At 35.2% G+C, this 15,747-nt stretch overlaps 1 protein-coding gene across 1 annotated transcript in view; it reads right to left on the bottom strand.

Moving 5' to 3' along the window:
• Positions 1-15,747, bottom strand: part of Psmd1 (proteasome 26S subunit, non-ATPase 1) — a 90,365-nt gene that overhangs the window by 10,049 nt on the left and 64,569 nt on the right. The window contains exons 19-23 of the mRNA XM_027941757.2: positions 10,968-11,070; positions 5,380-5,549; positions 2,850-2,942; positions 1,511-1,597; positions 588-734 (exon numbers count right to left, since the gene is read on the bottom strand). Coding sequence (XP_027797558.1) covers positions 588-734; positions 1,511-1,597; positions 2,850-2,942; positions 5,380-5,549; positions 10,968-11,070 — 600 coding nt within the window. The remainder of the gene's footprint in view (positions 1-587; positions 735-1,510; positions 1,598-2,849; positions 2,943-5,379; positions 5,550-10,967; positions 11,071-15,747) is intronic.

Raw genomic sequence — 15,747 nt, forward strand, 5'->3', positions numbered from 1 at the left:
TTATGTCTACGCTTCCTCAGGGACAGTTTTTATTTATTGTCATTACTGTGTTATATTTGTTTCTTTCCATTTTTTTAAAATAAATTTTTATTAAACACTAAACATTTAAAATAACATAGCAACTCTAAGGGCTGGGGTTGTAGCTCAGTGGTAGAGCACTTGCCTAGCATGTGTGAGGCACTAGGTTTGATTCTCAGCACTGCACATAAATAAACAAATAATTGTGTCCATCCATAACTAAAAATATATATATATATATATTTTAAAAAAATAACATAGCAACTCTATAAGACAGTATGTGTGGCTCTGTGATCTATGTTCCTAATTATTGTGCTGTATTAGGAACTTCTATGGCCTAAGTCTGTAGTAGAAGAGAGGAGGAATTCGTAGACTTACAGAGACAGGAAAAAAATTCCTCCCAAATGTATATGAAACAGGGGAATGTTCTCTCTTTTGCTAAAAGGAAGTTTTGAGTACTATTGACCTTGCTGCAAGGTTTTGGAGATTTCTCTTTCTCTATCAATTTTTCATTGTCTTAGAGATAATATTCCATTGACTCCTCTAGCTAAGAGCCAGTGGTAACTTACTGGTTTGAAAGGCTGGTATCTGCAGGTCTCTGGCATGGTTAGGACTTTCAGCTGGGCAGGCATCACTCGTGCGGGGTTATCCAATAACTGGAAGTTTGGCTCAGGTTCTTTTTTTTTTTCTTTTTCTTCTTTTTTCTCTGCCTCATCCTAAGGGGGAAAGGGTGGAAAGCAGTTCAATAAAGGCTTACTTCTGTTCCACATCACTGAATAATGTTTACTGAGTAACTATTAGGAGCAAAAGGTAGTGGTAGACATAATGAAAGTACAACTAAAATGATACCAAACTCACATGAGGGAGGGAGAAAACTCTGCTTGGGGATGAGAATGTTTATTTAACTTGGGTTTAAAGGATGAGAAGTTTTTTTTTTTTTTAAACAAACAGAAATCATAAAGAGAGAGTGCATTTATTTATTTATTTATTAGGTACCTGGGATTGATCTCAGGGGCACTCAACCCCTGAGCCAAATCCCCAGTCCTTTTTTGTATTTTATTTAGAGGCAGGGTCTCACTGAGTTGCTTAGTGCCTTGTTTTTGCTGAAGCTAGCTTTGAACTTATGATCCTCCTGCCTCAGCCTCCCAAGCCACTGGGATTATAAGCATGCACCACCGCGCCCAATAAGAGGGTCTATTTAAACATTATAATTGTTTCCCTGAAAGGGCCTTTTTGTCTCCTACCAATATCTCATTTTCTGCTGAATAATCCTACTCTGTCCTTTAAAACCTTTTTTAATTGTCATTTTCTCTAGGAACTCCTTCTTTCCTGATTTGTATGCTTCTAAGTTTCCTAAAAATAGATAGTTTCTAGAGGCTTATAAGTATATATAATTCTATATGCTGGAAACAGGATGGTTATTTGAAAGAAGTTAACAATAAGATAATAGTGTTCAACTAAGGAAGAATCTGGACCACAGATGACCACTTACCACTTCCATTTTCTCCTCCTCCTTTTTTTCCTTTTCTTTTTCCTTCTTTTTAGCCTTGGCAGTGATAGATAATACAGCAGTGGAAACCTAGAGAAAGTGAACAGGGTAAATTGTTGTAATCTTACCAATATACAATCATGTAAGCCCAAAGAGAACTCAGTCCTATAATACTTTCCTGTTTTCTGGCAGTATGTATTATAAAGAACAAAATATCAGAGAATAAATGCGAAAAGCAAGCGGGACACTATTAGCATAATTTACTACGTTCATCACCAGGTGACTCTTTAGCTCTTGGAGGTGATGTCCAACATAACTTTATTTTTTTCTGATTCATATCCTGGATATGAATCCATTGTTATTTATTCTGAAAGCGATCTATATCTTTCTTGCTTTAAAGGGAAAACATAAAATTTCCTCTCATCCAGTTTTGTTTCAGACCCAAAAAGAGGGGGTGGGAGGAGGTCTGAAGGAGCTGATGTAACAAAATGTTATTGCTAAAGGATATTCGTTACCTGTCACCCACAAATGTGCGAATTATATAATTACCCTACTTACACACAGAATTTATGGCAAATAATCAACAACTGGCTAATATGGAAACATTAATCTGAAACAAAGAGTAACTTTCCTATACATAAGATGTCATAAAAAGATAATTTTGCTCAATAAAACTTGACAGGCAAATGTAACGTATTTAGAGAGTTATCAATGAGTGCAAACACCATTGGTAAGAATACAATTTGGTGGTATCTATTTTGAAAGGCAAATTAGCTAATATCTATATAAATAAATAACATGCGTTATTTTGATCAAACCATTTTGCATCTAAGATTCAAACCAATAGATTTACTTGCACAAGTATTATATGTGTAGTCTTTCATCCTAGCCTTATCTGTGTAGTGACAAATTATGAATAACCTTAAAAGGACATCAAATAAAGAACTATAAAACAGGTGGCACATACATAAAAGCACTGCTCTAAAGCTTTGGGGAAAAAAAATGAAATCTTTATACATTGAAAGCATTAAAGATATATTGTTGAAGTGGAAAAAATAATATGTAAAACTGCATTCAGAGAATGATTCCATTTGTTGTGTAAAAAAAGTTCTGAATGTGCACATAAACTTTCATAGGGATTCACAAGTTGTGACTATCTAGGACTTGGCTCTTGATGTGGGGCTTGATGACCAAGAGAAGGAAAGAGTTTTTACTTTATATTCTTGTGTAATTTAGACTTTAACATGTTATTTTAAAAACATAAGTCATTTAAAACAAACCCAACTGAAATATTCATGTCCTCTATAGGAACAAATGCTACTCAAAGGAACAAGGAACTCACCTTTTCTTTTTCTTTTTCTTTTGGTACTTCCAGAGGGGCAGGATATGCAAACGTGGATGGTTTACAGTTGGATTTATATTGAACTTTTGGCATCTGAAGGAAAAAAAAGAATTTTTTGCTCCCTCCATTAAAATAATCACTATTAAGATTTAAGTATTCTATGTTTTTAACAAGCATTCAGGTGCAAGGGAGACCAGGAGTTTCCACATAACATTCAATTACAGATCTAATCAATGTGGTCACCTCTCTCTGAAAGGTGTGTTTTCTTTCTGTAATTTAACATTCTATGTAATCTTTTTTTTTTGTACTGGGCATTGAACCTAGGGGCACTTTACCACTGAGCTATGGTCCCCAGTCCTAAATTAGTTTTTAGGTGCTTTTACAGAATTATCTGCATTTTCCTTTACGTTCCTGAAGCTCTGTGCCTTCTTTCCTGACATTCTGCCCTGCTTCAGTGGGTTAATTAACAGATCAGATGTTACTTCCTTTGTAAAGTGTGTCTACCACCAAATTTCATGCCACCAAACATTCATGTTCCCTTCTTGCACCGCACTGACAACTAACCCAAGTCTATAGACAGTTTCCACACCATATAATCATGGCTTATAAATCTACATGTGCCTAATGGCAAGTTAGCTATCTATTACCTACTGAGCAGATTGAAAGTTCTCTAGCCTACACTTTTCTCTATTACTTAATTTGTATCAATGGAAAATGGTAATGAGCACCTTGTTTACTAGGACAAGGAACCTTATCTTTTCCATTCTGCTTTCACTGTAAAGAATGAAAACAGAGCCAGGTGTGGTGGCAGAGGCCTGTAATCCCAATAACTCTAGAGGCTGAGACAGGAGAATCGCAGTGGGTCAACCTCATCAATTTAGCAAGACCCTATTTCAAAATAAAAAATAAAAAGGACTGGGAACCATAGCTCAGTGGTAAAGTGCCCCTAGGTTCAATACCCACTATAAAAAAAAAAAAAAAAAAAAAAAAAAAAAAAAAAAAAAAGACTACATAGAATATTAAATTACAGTGTTAAAAGTTAGGGATTGGGAAACCAAAATATTCTTGTTTTGAGAAATAAAAATTTAAAATGTTTACAAACATAAGCACTTTTAGTACCAAAACACTTGATGAAGGATAACTGGCTATACAGCTATGCTGAAAAAAATCAATAAAATGAAATACTCAATCAGCCAATTTTTAGCCTAAAAAACTTTCCACTCTGAAAATTTAATGGAACATTTTAACAATAGTAATGACCAGATGTCATTATTTAAAGGTTAAAAGCCCTTGACCTTTAAAGCAGAACAAGATGAATCATTAGGTCACAGGACTGAGAAAAGACCTAAACACCATTAGGAATATGATTAAAAATGTGATGACAAAGCATGAAGGACCTTAAGTCTTTGACCTGTTTCATTTTGTCAGATTCCTGGATTCCTTGCTGTTGGTTTTATTTTCTGCCACTACCAAAGGGACAGCCTCCTATTTTGCGTTTCCTTGTAGCATAATTCTTTCTTCCATCTGTCAGTCTAGTATCATATAACTCTGAAATGTGTACTTGTTTCCATCCTTCATTCCTTATTGATATTAAAAACTTAGTTTAGAGCTGGGTGCGGTAGCGCACGCCTGTAATCCCAGTGGCTCGGGGAGCTGAGGCAGGGGGACCAAGAATTCAAAGCCAGCCTCAGTAAGAGCAAAGCGCTAAGCAACTCAGGGACTCCCAGTCTCTAAATAAAATACAAAATAGGGCTGGGAATGTGGCTCAGTGGTTGAGTGCCCCTGAGCTCTATCCCTGGAACCACAAATAAACAAACAAACAAATAAAATTTAAAAAAGAATTTAAAAAAAGAAAAAATAAATTTAAAAAAAATTTAGTTTAGGTCCTTATTCTTCCTTGCCCAGGTTATTTTGCAAGAGGTTTCCACTGATTCTAGAATGACCTTCCTTCCGTCCCCTTTCTCTTGCAGTAGTGTAGATTGAACTCAAAGAGTTTTACACTTGTTAAGGAAAGCACTCTATCACTGAGCTATGTCCCTAGCCCTCAGAAAGAGTTCTCTAAAATACAAACCTCATGTCATTTATCTGTATAAAATCCTTCAACAGCGTCTGCAGCCTTTATTAAACCAATCACTCAGTGGTCTATAAAGTCTCTTCCTACCTTTGTATTATGCCCCCTCTTAACATTTGATTATTTTATTATTTTATGTATGTGTGTATTTATGTATGTATGTTGCAGATGGACATGACACCTTTTTTAAATTTATCTTTATGTGGTGCTGAGACTCGAACCCAGGGTCTCACACATGCGAGACGAGTGCTCTACCATTGAGCCAAAGCCCCAGCCCCAACATTTGATTTTTATACCTCCTACTGACACACTCCACTTGATGCAGTGATGACTCAACTTGAAGGGAAGACATGCTACAGATGAGACGCTAACTCATCTTTAAAATTTCATGGGAATCCTTATGAGTGGGTGGTGGATATGAACAGGATACACCATAAAGCTGAGGTTTCAAAATCATACCTTTAAGTCCTTGTTAAGGCCAATGACACAGGTAGGGGTATAAGCCAATGACAGGAAGTGTGAAAGAGGAAACCAGAACCAGAACTGGGTAAAGACAAGGACACCAACCACAGAAGGCATATGAGTGTGCCCAGTCCTGGACTGTAGAGAGATTGTGACATTATGACCACCTGCAGAAAAAAAGAGAGAGAGAAATCATAAATAGCAATCCAGCAGGGCAATAACAAAAACTTCAACAAATTACTTCTAACTATTGCACTAGGGAAGCATCTGATTTTTATACTTTAAGAGGACACAGGGCAAATCTAGAACTTCTTTCTCTACAGGCACATATATTATTTTTTATTTTTTTATTTTTTAGTTGTAGTTGGACACAATACCTTTATTTTATTTATTATTTTTATGTGGGGCTAGGATCGAACGCAGGGCCCCGTATGTTAGTCAGGTGCTCTACCACTGAATTACAACCCTAGCCCTACAGGCACATAGGTTTAAAAAGTAAACCTGAGGGGCTGGGTGGAAGACACACAAGTGGGAGTGTGTCAGTAGGAGTTGTAAAAATCAGTGGTAGACTGCTCGCCTAGCACCTGTGAGGCACTGGATTCTATTCTCAGCACCACATTAAAAAATAAAATAAAGATATTGTGTCCATCTACAATTAAAAAAATATTTAAAAAAAAAATAAGCCTGAGCTGAGTGTGGTGGCACACACTTATAATTCCAGCAACTCAGGAGGCTGAGGCTGGAGGATGGCAAATTCGAGGCCAGACTCAGCATTTTAAGACCCTATCTCAAAAACAAAAACATCTACTTCTTGCTAAAAACAAAAATAAAACAACACAGAACTGAGATGTAAACTTTTCAATTATACATAACACATGCTATAAAAATGGGACTTGTCTGTGCCTACTCAGGATCCTAATTTGATTTCCAGGGCTGAATTTCTGTTGTTTTCAAGTTATGTCTCTTAATTGCAGCACTAAATTAAATAGCATTTAATTACATTTAATTTTCATAAGAATCAAGAGTCTACAGTTCACCCAAATAACTGGGATCTTCTTAATATTCTACTATAAGCCATTCATTTTAAAACATGGCCTAAGTTGCTGAGGCTGGCCTTGAACTTGTGATCTTCCTGCTTCAGCTTCCCCAGTCATTGGAAATATAGGCATGTGCATTCACCCCCAGCTTATTTAATATTTTTTTTTTTTTTTTTTTAAAGACACACTTAAAATTTGGGTTGGGCTCACCCGTAATCCCAGCAGCTTGAAAGGCTGAGGCAGAAGGATCACAAATTCAAAGCAAGCCTCAGCAACTTAGCAAGGCCCTAAGCAATTTAGCAAGACCCTGTCTCAAAAGAAAAATAAAAAGGGCTAGGGATATGGCTAAGCGGTTGAGTGCCCCTGAGTTTAATCCCTTGTACAAGAAAAAATTCTTTTGGTTTTCTATAGTTATATACATTTATTATCTGATTATATTCTCCTTACTTACATTCACTGAATGCTTACTCTCTACTGAGAAATGTGCACAAAATACTGAAAAAGATCTTGAAGAGCCTTTGGTCTAGTGCAAAAGACAGGTAAACAGATAATATAAAATAAGATACATGCACTGTGATAGCTATGAACTGGGCGCTGCTGAGAACACAGCTAAGCCTGATAACTCACGGGTGAGGGACAGGACAGAGGAGAGGGAGAGGCTGCAGGGAGCATGAGCCATTTGAAGGTTTGAAGCTGACTTTCTTCATCACAATGAAATCCACCTTCTTCGACTTAGAAACTAAACTAGCTTTTTGTTCTAACATTCTGAGACTTAATAAATCAGAGTTTATCTTATTGATTGTAATAACAGTTTAACATACTTCAGTAATAAAACTTAATTTTCAGCTTTTCTCCCTAAAGACACCAAAAAAGTGTGTTCTCATAAATGTCGTTCCCTGGAAGGTGTCCTCTCCAGATCTTCTCTACCACTACTAATTTTTACTGAGATCAGGCATGAGGCAAGTTTTTTCTAATGCAGTTATACAACATTGTTTTACTTAAGAATAAGATGTTAAAAAATAGATACAAAAATAATTTCAGGTACTTTATAACACTAAGTACCCCAAGCAAAAAATATTATAATTAAAAAGAAATCAAAAGAAGCATCAAAATTTGATTGGTCCATGACACAGCAAATAGAACAGAGCTGAAAGAGAAAGGAAGATGGGAAAACCAGAGAAATATCTTTCAATAATGGTGGTAGAAAAATATAGCTGAACACAGAATTCTCCTCCTCCTTATTTTTTAAACTAGGGATTGAACCCAGGGTGCTCTGGGCTACATCCCCAGCCCATTTAATTTATTTAAAATTTTTTTTTAGTTGTAGACAGACTTTATTTATTTATGTATGTGTGTGTGTGTGTGTATGTATGTGTGCTGAGGATCGAACCCAGGGCCTCATGTTGTGTGAGGCAAGTGCTCTACCACTAAGCTACAACCTCAGCCCTCATTTTATTTTTGAGAAACAAGTTGCTAAGGCTGGCCTCAAATTTGTGATCCTTCTGCCTCCACCTCTTGAGTCACTGTTACAGGCATATGCAACTGAACCTGTGCCCCCCTCAAATTCTTAACAAATAACTATTACAGAAAAAGCCAGGAAAAATGTGTAGTGCTTAATGAACAAGTCAAAGGTTGCAGTCTAAAAAATATAAACTTCACAAAGTGGCAGCTAAAAGAAAAAAGATTAGAGTAGTAAAATGTTACTTCTAAATCCTGATTTAAAAATTCATTACAAAAAAGCTAATTTGAAAAGGCTATATGTTGTATGATTCCAACTACATGATAGTCTACAAAAGGCAAAATTATGGATTCAGGGCTGGGGATACAGCTAGGTGATATAGCACTTGCCTAGCATGCACAAGGTACTAGGCTCCATTCTCAGTACAATAACAACCACAAAACAAAAAAACAAAAATCTTCCTATGGATATAGTTCAGTTAGACAGTATGAATATATTCAGGAGATATACAGCATGGTGAAATGAATATCAGCTTGATTTAATTGTTGTATAACAAATACATATCAAAACATCATGTGAATACCTTGTAAATACATACAATTTCTATCTGCCAACTATACCTAAATAAAAACAAAATTTTAAAAAAGATACAGCATGAAAAGGTGACATCAATTTTGATTCCACAGATATTGAAAAAAACAAAAGAATATTATGGAAAGTTTTCTCTCCATAAATTCTAAACTGCATTTAAAACTAAAGGGTGGGGCCTGGCGTGGTGGCACATCCTGTAATCCCAACAGCTAGGGAGGCCGAGACAGGAGGATCACAAGTTCAAAGGTAGCCTCAGCAAAAGTGAGGTGCTAAGCAACCCAGTGAGACCCTGTCTCTAAATAAAATACAAAATAGGGCTGGGGATGTGGCTCAGTGGTCGAATGCACCCGAGTTCAATCCCCAGAACCAAAAAAAGGTGGGAGGCCTAGCTCAGTTTAAGAGCAAGGCCCTGGCTTCTATCCCCAGCACTGAATAAATGAATAAATACTGAACCCAAACAAATCACAACAAAACTATAGGGACAGTAAAAAGGTCAGTGGTTACCAGGGGCTTGCAAGGAGAGATAACAGGTGGAGCACAGGGGATTTTTTCAGGAAATGAAACTACTCTTTATGGCATTGTTATCATATATACAAGTCATTAAACATTGTTGAAACCCACAAAGTGTGTATAATACCAAGAGTGAACTCTAACATAAACTAGGGACTTTAGTCAATAATAATGTATTAATACTGATTCTGCAATTATAGCACCCACTAATGAACAGGGAAGCTGGACAGGGACATGGGGACACATGGGAAACTGTACTTTCTGTTCAAATATTTCTATAATCGACAAATTTAAAAAGATAAATAATTAAAAATTAACTGCTGATAAAACCAAGAAAATTAAGTGTTGATAGTTGGTAAAACTCAGACATGAAAACAATAAAAGAAATGGTGGTAAACAACAAATCCATTAAAATATGGAACTAAGACCATGTACAACTATAAGAATTATGATTTCTGAGGACAATGCAATATAAAATAAAAAATATTGGTAGGCAGTAAAGAATGAGGAGGAAAAACTATGAGCTATTAATGTCTTCACTGTTTATACATGAGAATCAATACTATGTTAAATCTAGCTACAAGGAAATGTGTGTAAATTAAAGAGAGAAAAAGAAGTTTACTTCTACATTTAAAGCTTAAGCAGAAAACTCTTCTTAGTGAAAAAAGAAACAAAAAACCACAATTGGACAGAGGGATTAAAAGAGAACATTTATTTCAATAATTTAGGAAAAAAGCACCAAAGTCCTAAGATGAAAGCAAATAATAAAGAGCAAAAATAAAGAATTAAGGGGAAAAATGGTTGAATAAGTGCAAAAATTAAAAAAAAAAACTGACTAATCTAATTAGCAAAAATAAAATAAACCAATTTAGAAAAGAAATTATTTTTTAAAAAGACCATATATCAAAAATGATAAAAGAACTCTGAGAACTATATGATAAAAACATTCTCAGCAAGCAGAACTCCCAAGAAATTAGTAACATAAAATTAGACAATTTTATCAAAAAATCAGTTTCTTTTTTGATCTTCTTCATTACAAATATATACACATTCCTAGTTGAGTGAGAAAAGAATGGCTTTAACAAATATGGCTAAGGGCTGGGGGTATACCTCAGTGTTAAAGTCTGGCTCAGCATGCATGAGACCCTAGATTCAAAATGCAGTACCAAAAAACAACCCCAAACAAACCCCACAAATATGGCTGAGTGTTTTTATTAGAAGAAACAGATGGGTAATATATATGAAAAAAACGATCCCCTAATAATAGCATTGCTATAAAGACCCTGAGATGCTGTAACTTACCTTTCAAATTAACAAAAAATTATTTAAAAGTATAAGAAAAATAATTACATGTGAACAATAAAGTAGGTATATGCTCTTTTCTTTTTACCTTACTGAGATGGCACCAATAATAAAATTAAGGAATATAGCAAATGAACCACGTCTAAGGTACTGATGGACACTATCTTTCGAAATAAGCTACAATATAATGGTGAAGAATGTGAATTCTGGAGACAGATTTGTACAGAGTGCTGAGTATTTATTAGGCAAATGTTCCACGTATCTTATTTTAGGAGTGATTCTGGCTTTTAAAATTTGTCTAAAACATAATCTTTTCCTCAAATATTTTTTCAATGTCAACTTGTTTAAAACATGTATTAAGAACATCAGCCAACACTCCCTGGGTACTTTATACATGACAAGCACTATTCTAATTGCTTTCTCTGTATTTTTAATCTTTCTAACATTATGAGGGAGATTTTACAAGATAAGCAAGCAGAAACAGGGAAACAACTCTACAAACTTACATAGCTATTATGTAAAGGATAGGATTCAACTTTTAACAACTCTACTAAAAATTATCTATGAATGTCAGACTCCAATTTTCTCTAGAAATAATTTGCCTCAAACTGAATTTCTACTGTCACATAGCTAGATTTGGTATAAATTAATCAACCAACCAATCTGGAAGACTTAAAAACAGTTACCTGCATCCAGTATTCCCTGGGCCAGAATAGCGCCAAACTTGGCCATGACATCATCATGCTTATCATTGATGACTTTGGAATACAGCTGTCTGAACTGATTCACCTAAATAAGCAAGACAAAGAATTATCATCTAATTCTAGTATTTGCTGTTCCATGTTAGACAAGTCAATCAATTGCTAAAACAATAATGAGCTTTGAGTTTCACAACACTGGAAAAGAAAGAGAAATGGACCAGAAGTGAAGGCTGTGAACAGTTTCCTGCTAGAAACCACGGGTGCTATGACTTCTTTGCTATGGTATGGGAGCACTGGTTCTGTTTTCAATCCTCATTCCACAGTGGATGAATCAGGCTCAAAGGATTGCTGAATGCAATTTCATTCTGTAACACTTTTAGTCAACAGGCCTAAACAATCCAAGCTAATACTAAAGCTTTCATTGCACTTTGAATTACAGCTATGCTGCTTACCATCAACCCTGAAGATTTCCTAACAGGCATAGTACTTCAGTTCCATCTTAAAGTAAACTATCCTTCACCAAGGCTGTGTGAGGTAAATAAATGTATTCACATAGTCAGTAAAGATTTCATTATGCTGGGGTTAGGATTTGGTTCAGCGGTAGAATGCTTGCCTACCATGTGTGAGGCAATGGGTTCGAGCCTCAGCACCACAAAAAGATAATAAAGGTATTGTCCATCTACAACTAAAAAAAAAAAAACCCAAAAAACTTTCATTATGTACACATTTTCTAAGGACTTGTCAGAATCAGCATTCTTATCAAAAGGAACATACCAAAACAGAAAATGTGCTGACTCATTTATGCAGAGATTACTGGTATTTTGGTTTGCTTCTTTATGTTTTTCTGCATTGTCTAAAATTAATACGTATTAGTTTTATAATTAAAATAAAATTTATAAAATATATCTTTATGAATAAAGTAAGTGATTGGCTGGCTGGCGATAAGAAAACTATTTTATACTTCTTCCAAGTCTAACACTTCTGTTTTCCCAACAGTGATTTTCAAATGGTAGGTCCCCAGGAAAAAGTCGGCTTGTTCAAAAACTCATGGAGCTCCCCATATCTGCCCAAAGCAGAAAATATCAAATTTGAGTATCCTAATATAATGATTTCACCTGCATTACACATTCTTTCAGAATCTCTTCCCCTCTTCATCTGTCTTGGTTTGAGGTGCCACACTGTGATACAGTGAGAGAGTAACAGAACCAGACAACCTTGGCTTATGAATATTTCTGTTCTTTTAAGTTTCTTAAATTACTAGCTTTTATGAGTATTAGTTTCTTCATCTGTAGGGGATTATAGCATTTATCTTTCCCGACTCTTGTAAAGACTATGTAACATATATGTCATGTGATATGTAGAAGGTATTTCAAATTTCAATAAGCATGTCTGTCTTCCAAATGGGGTCAGAATCCTACTGGTCCTCCTACTTCTTTAAATTTTTTTTTTTTTCCCCCAGTTCTAGAATTGAACCTAGTGCCTCTTGTATGCTAGGCAAGTGCTCTACAACTGAGCTACTTCCACAGCTCTTTTTATTTTATTTTGAGATGGTATCTCACTAAGTTGCCAGGCCTGGGATCCTGTTGCCTTAGCTTCCTAAATTGCTGGAATTACAAGCATGAGCCATCATACCTGGCCACTAATCCTTCTCCACTGTTGTCTCTACAATCTAAATACTGCTAAAAAATAATGTTTCTTAAACATAGTCCTCATTTTTTATTCACAGCCTACAAAAAAAATAATAATAGTGAAAAAAATATCCTAGCATATGACCATTTTAAAGTCAATTCTCTAAGCCTTAACTTTATAAAACTCAGCATGATTAAATCATCACAAAATTCCCTTCTTGTTTTAAAAATCCTGAAGTTTGATGCTTTTATTCTGGTTCAACAGGTCAAATTCCTTTGATCCTGAACTTATTTTAGATGAACACTTACATTACCTTATATAGGATGGAAATTTTATGTGCTAAAGGTTTATGAAATATTTCATGAACTTACAAAAAGAAACACTGGACAAAGCACTGTATGTACATTACAGAGGAGAATCTGAATATAAAATTGTATCCACAACAACAGGAAATCATTCAGTATAATTTAAAAATGTATTTTTAAGTTAATGTAAACATATAATAGACTTATTCAGTTAATATTAATTCTTTAAAAAAGCTACGTTTGGAGGCTGGGGTTGTGGCTCAGTGGTAGAGTGCTCGCCTAGCATAGGTGAGACCCTGGGTTCAATATTCAGCACCACATAAAAAAATAAAATAAAGATATAGTGTCCATCTAAAACTAAAAAATAAAATTTTAAAGGGGTGGGCAGTGAGGATGTGGCTCAGGGGTTAAGTGTTCCTGGGTTTAATCCCTGGTACAAAAGAAAAAAAAATTCACTTTATTTCCTTATTTTTATTATTATAGTTCTTGGTAAAGAATCATTATTTTAGTTGAGTAAGTGCCTTAAATTTGAAAGACAATTTAAAACACCTCTCTATTCTCTCTGTTTTAGGTAAGGTAAACAACTTGCTTGCTGCTCATCACAATTAAGTAGTGGCAATCAGGGTGAGGATCATGGTTTTCTAACTCAAATTTCATCAAGAACAGTATATGCCCTCCTCCAAAAGAAAGATAATTTGTAGGAGAAAATAATATTAAGTTTCCATTTTATAATATGATAAACCCCAAAAGGCAATTAAAATCTTAGGCTACTCTGTGATCTAGGTGTGTGATTGTATACGAATCCACCTTCTCTAAAATCATGCATTTTTAATATTTATCATATTCTAAACTCTATATGATAAATACTGCTGGGAAAAAATTCTACTCTTAGATGTCAGGGAGAAAGGAATAAGTTCTTCAGGGTCATTTCTGATGAATCATGATGGCCCAAAAAAGTATAATCTATCCAAACCACAATTAATTTTATTACAGCAGAAGCTTACCAAGCTTGGGTAAACATAATCTTACTTCCAAAAACGGTACTTGTCAATGGCGAGAGAAGCTTCCCTAGGTCAGAAAGTAGGCCAGGTGATCTCAGACAAGATCCCTCTCTTACATTGTAATTTTTTTTTTTTGGGTACTGGGGATTTTAACCATTTTAAAGTGTGTATTTCAGTAGTGTGAAGTAGTATGATGTACATTTACATTTTAGGGCCTTACTTGTCTTTTTTTTTTTTTTTTTTGGTACTTGGGATTGAACTCAGGGGCACTTGACTACTGAGTCACATCCCCAACCCTTATTTTGTATTTTATTTAGAGACAGGGTCTCACTGAGTTGCTTAGTGCCTCCCCATTGCTGAGGCTGGCTTTGAACTCATGATCCTCCTGCCTCAGTGTCCCAAGCTGCTGGGATTACAAGCGTGCGACACTGCACCCAGCTTACATTAATTTTTAAGTCTGATTTTATACATGATACTTAATATGTACCTGTTCAAATAATTGCTAAAGATGGGTTTCATTTAACAAGAAAAACAAGATAGATGCTTCATAAAGAGGAAAGTTGGGTTCCTGAGAGAATCCAATTCAAAGAACCTACAAAAAAATACTATTCTAGTTAAATGTGAACCTCTAAGAGCTTTCTAAATAGAATTTTTAACAATCCAGGAGTGTGTACATGTTCCCGGGTCTACATTTGTATGAGTCATGGAAAACTTATATAAGTAAAGCAAAGATTTACTGGAGTTACCGAAACTAAGGCCACAATGTGTAGAGCTAAGTGTTAGGTATGTGACATATACTAATGATTTTACAAAACATTTCCTTTGGAATTTTTTCCCATTGTGAATCTCACAACATATCTAAGAAATTTCTCTTCTGGATTCCTTTCACGGGAGACAGGGGGTGTTATCATTTTTGGTGAAGTTAACACCTGATCTTTGCTTCTCAGCAGTTTCTACTTCATTTCATGAACTGCTTTGCAAATCTCCAAGTAGGACTCCAGAGACTTGAGAATTAAGCCCTCTTCAGAGGTTAACAGCTTTTCCTTCTGGACAAAATATGCCAAACCACCCTCAAGAATATCAATTTTGTCTTGTTGGCAATTATCAGATAAAGCAAAGATGGTATAAATGGTAGTACAAGAAGTTCTTTATCACTTGTTTAATAACAGAAAACAATGAAACAGAGCTTAAACTTTAGCTGAATGACAACTTTACTCTAGGGGGTAGTGTTTCCTGAAACAACGTTGAGTTTTACACTATCATACATAGTTTTGTCTTTGTAGTCAGTAGTGTACACATTTACATTTGCCTACCCAGTTTATATTAATGGCCATGGCTATATCAGTTCATTTCTACATTCCTAATCAGTACCCCAGATTTTGATACAACCTGAAGATAGGAGTGTGCCCCATGTATCCATACCAGCTAAGGTCAATCTACTTAAAGAGAGCAATATAACTTGGAATGATTAAAAATATTAATTATTTAAATTGCTGTACCTTTTCACTTTTTTCTTTCATTCTTTTTTTGGGGTGTAGGTATGGGCATTGGGGATGGAACCTTGGGCCTTCAGTATGCTAGGCAAGTGCTCTTCCACTGAGAGATACACCTAAACCTCTTTTCACTTTTCTAAATGTGAAATTTAAGACTGAAATGCTTTTCCAAACCAAACAATCTACCTGCAAAGGATTCTGATATTGTTGGTATCTGGGTTACACATACAAAAAAATCAAGGAAATCCTACAACAAGGATGGGAAGATAGTAAAACATTTGTTGACAATACAAGTAACTTGAAAGCAACACATGAAGTCAAAGTGAAAAGATATCTC

The sequence above is a fragment of the Marmota flaviventris genome, chromosome 11, assembly GCF_047511675.1.
Source record: "Marmota flaviventris isolate mMarFla1 chromosome 11, mMarFla1.hap1, whole genome shotgun sequence".
Classification (NCBI taxonomy): domain Eukaryota; kingdom Metazoa; phylum Chordata; class Mammalia; order Rodentia; family Sciuridae; genus Marmota; species Marmota flaviventris.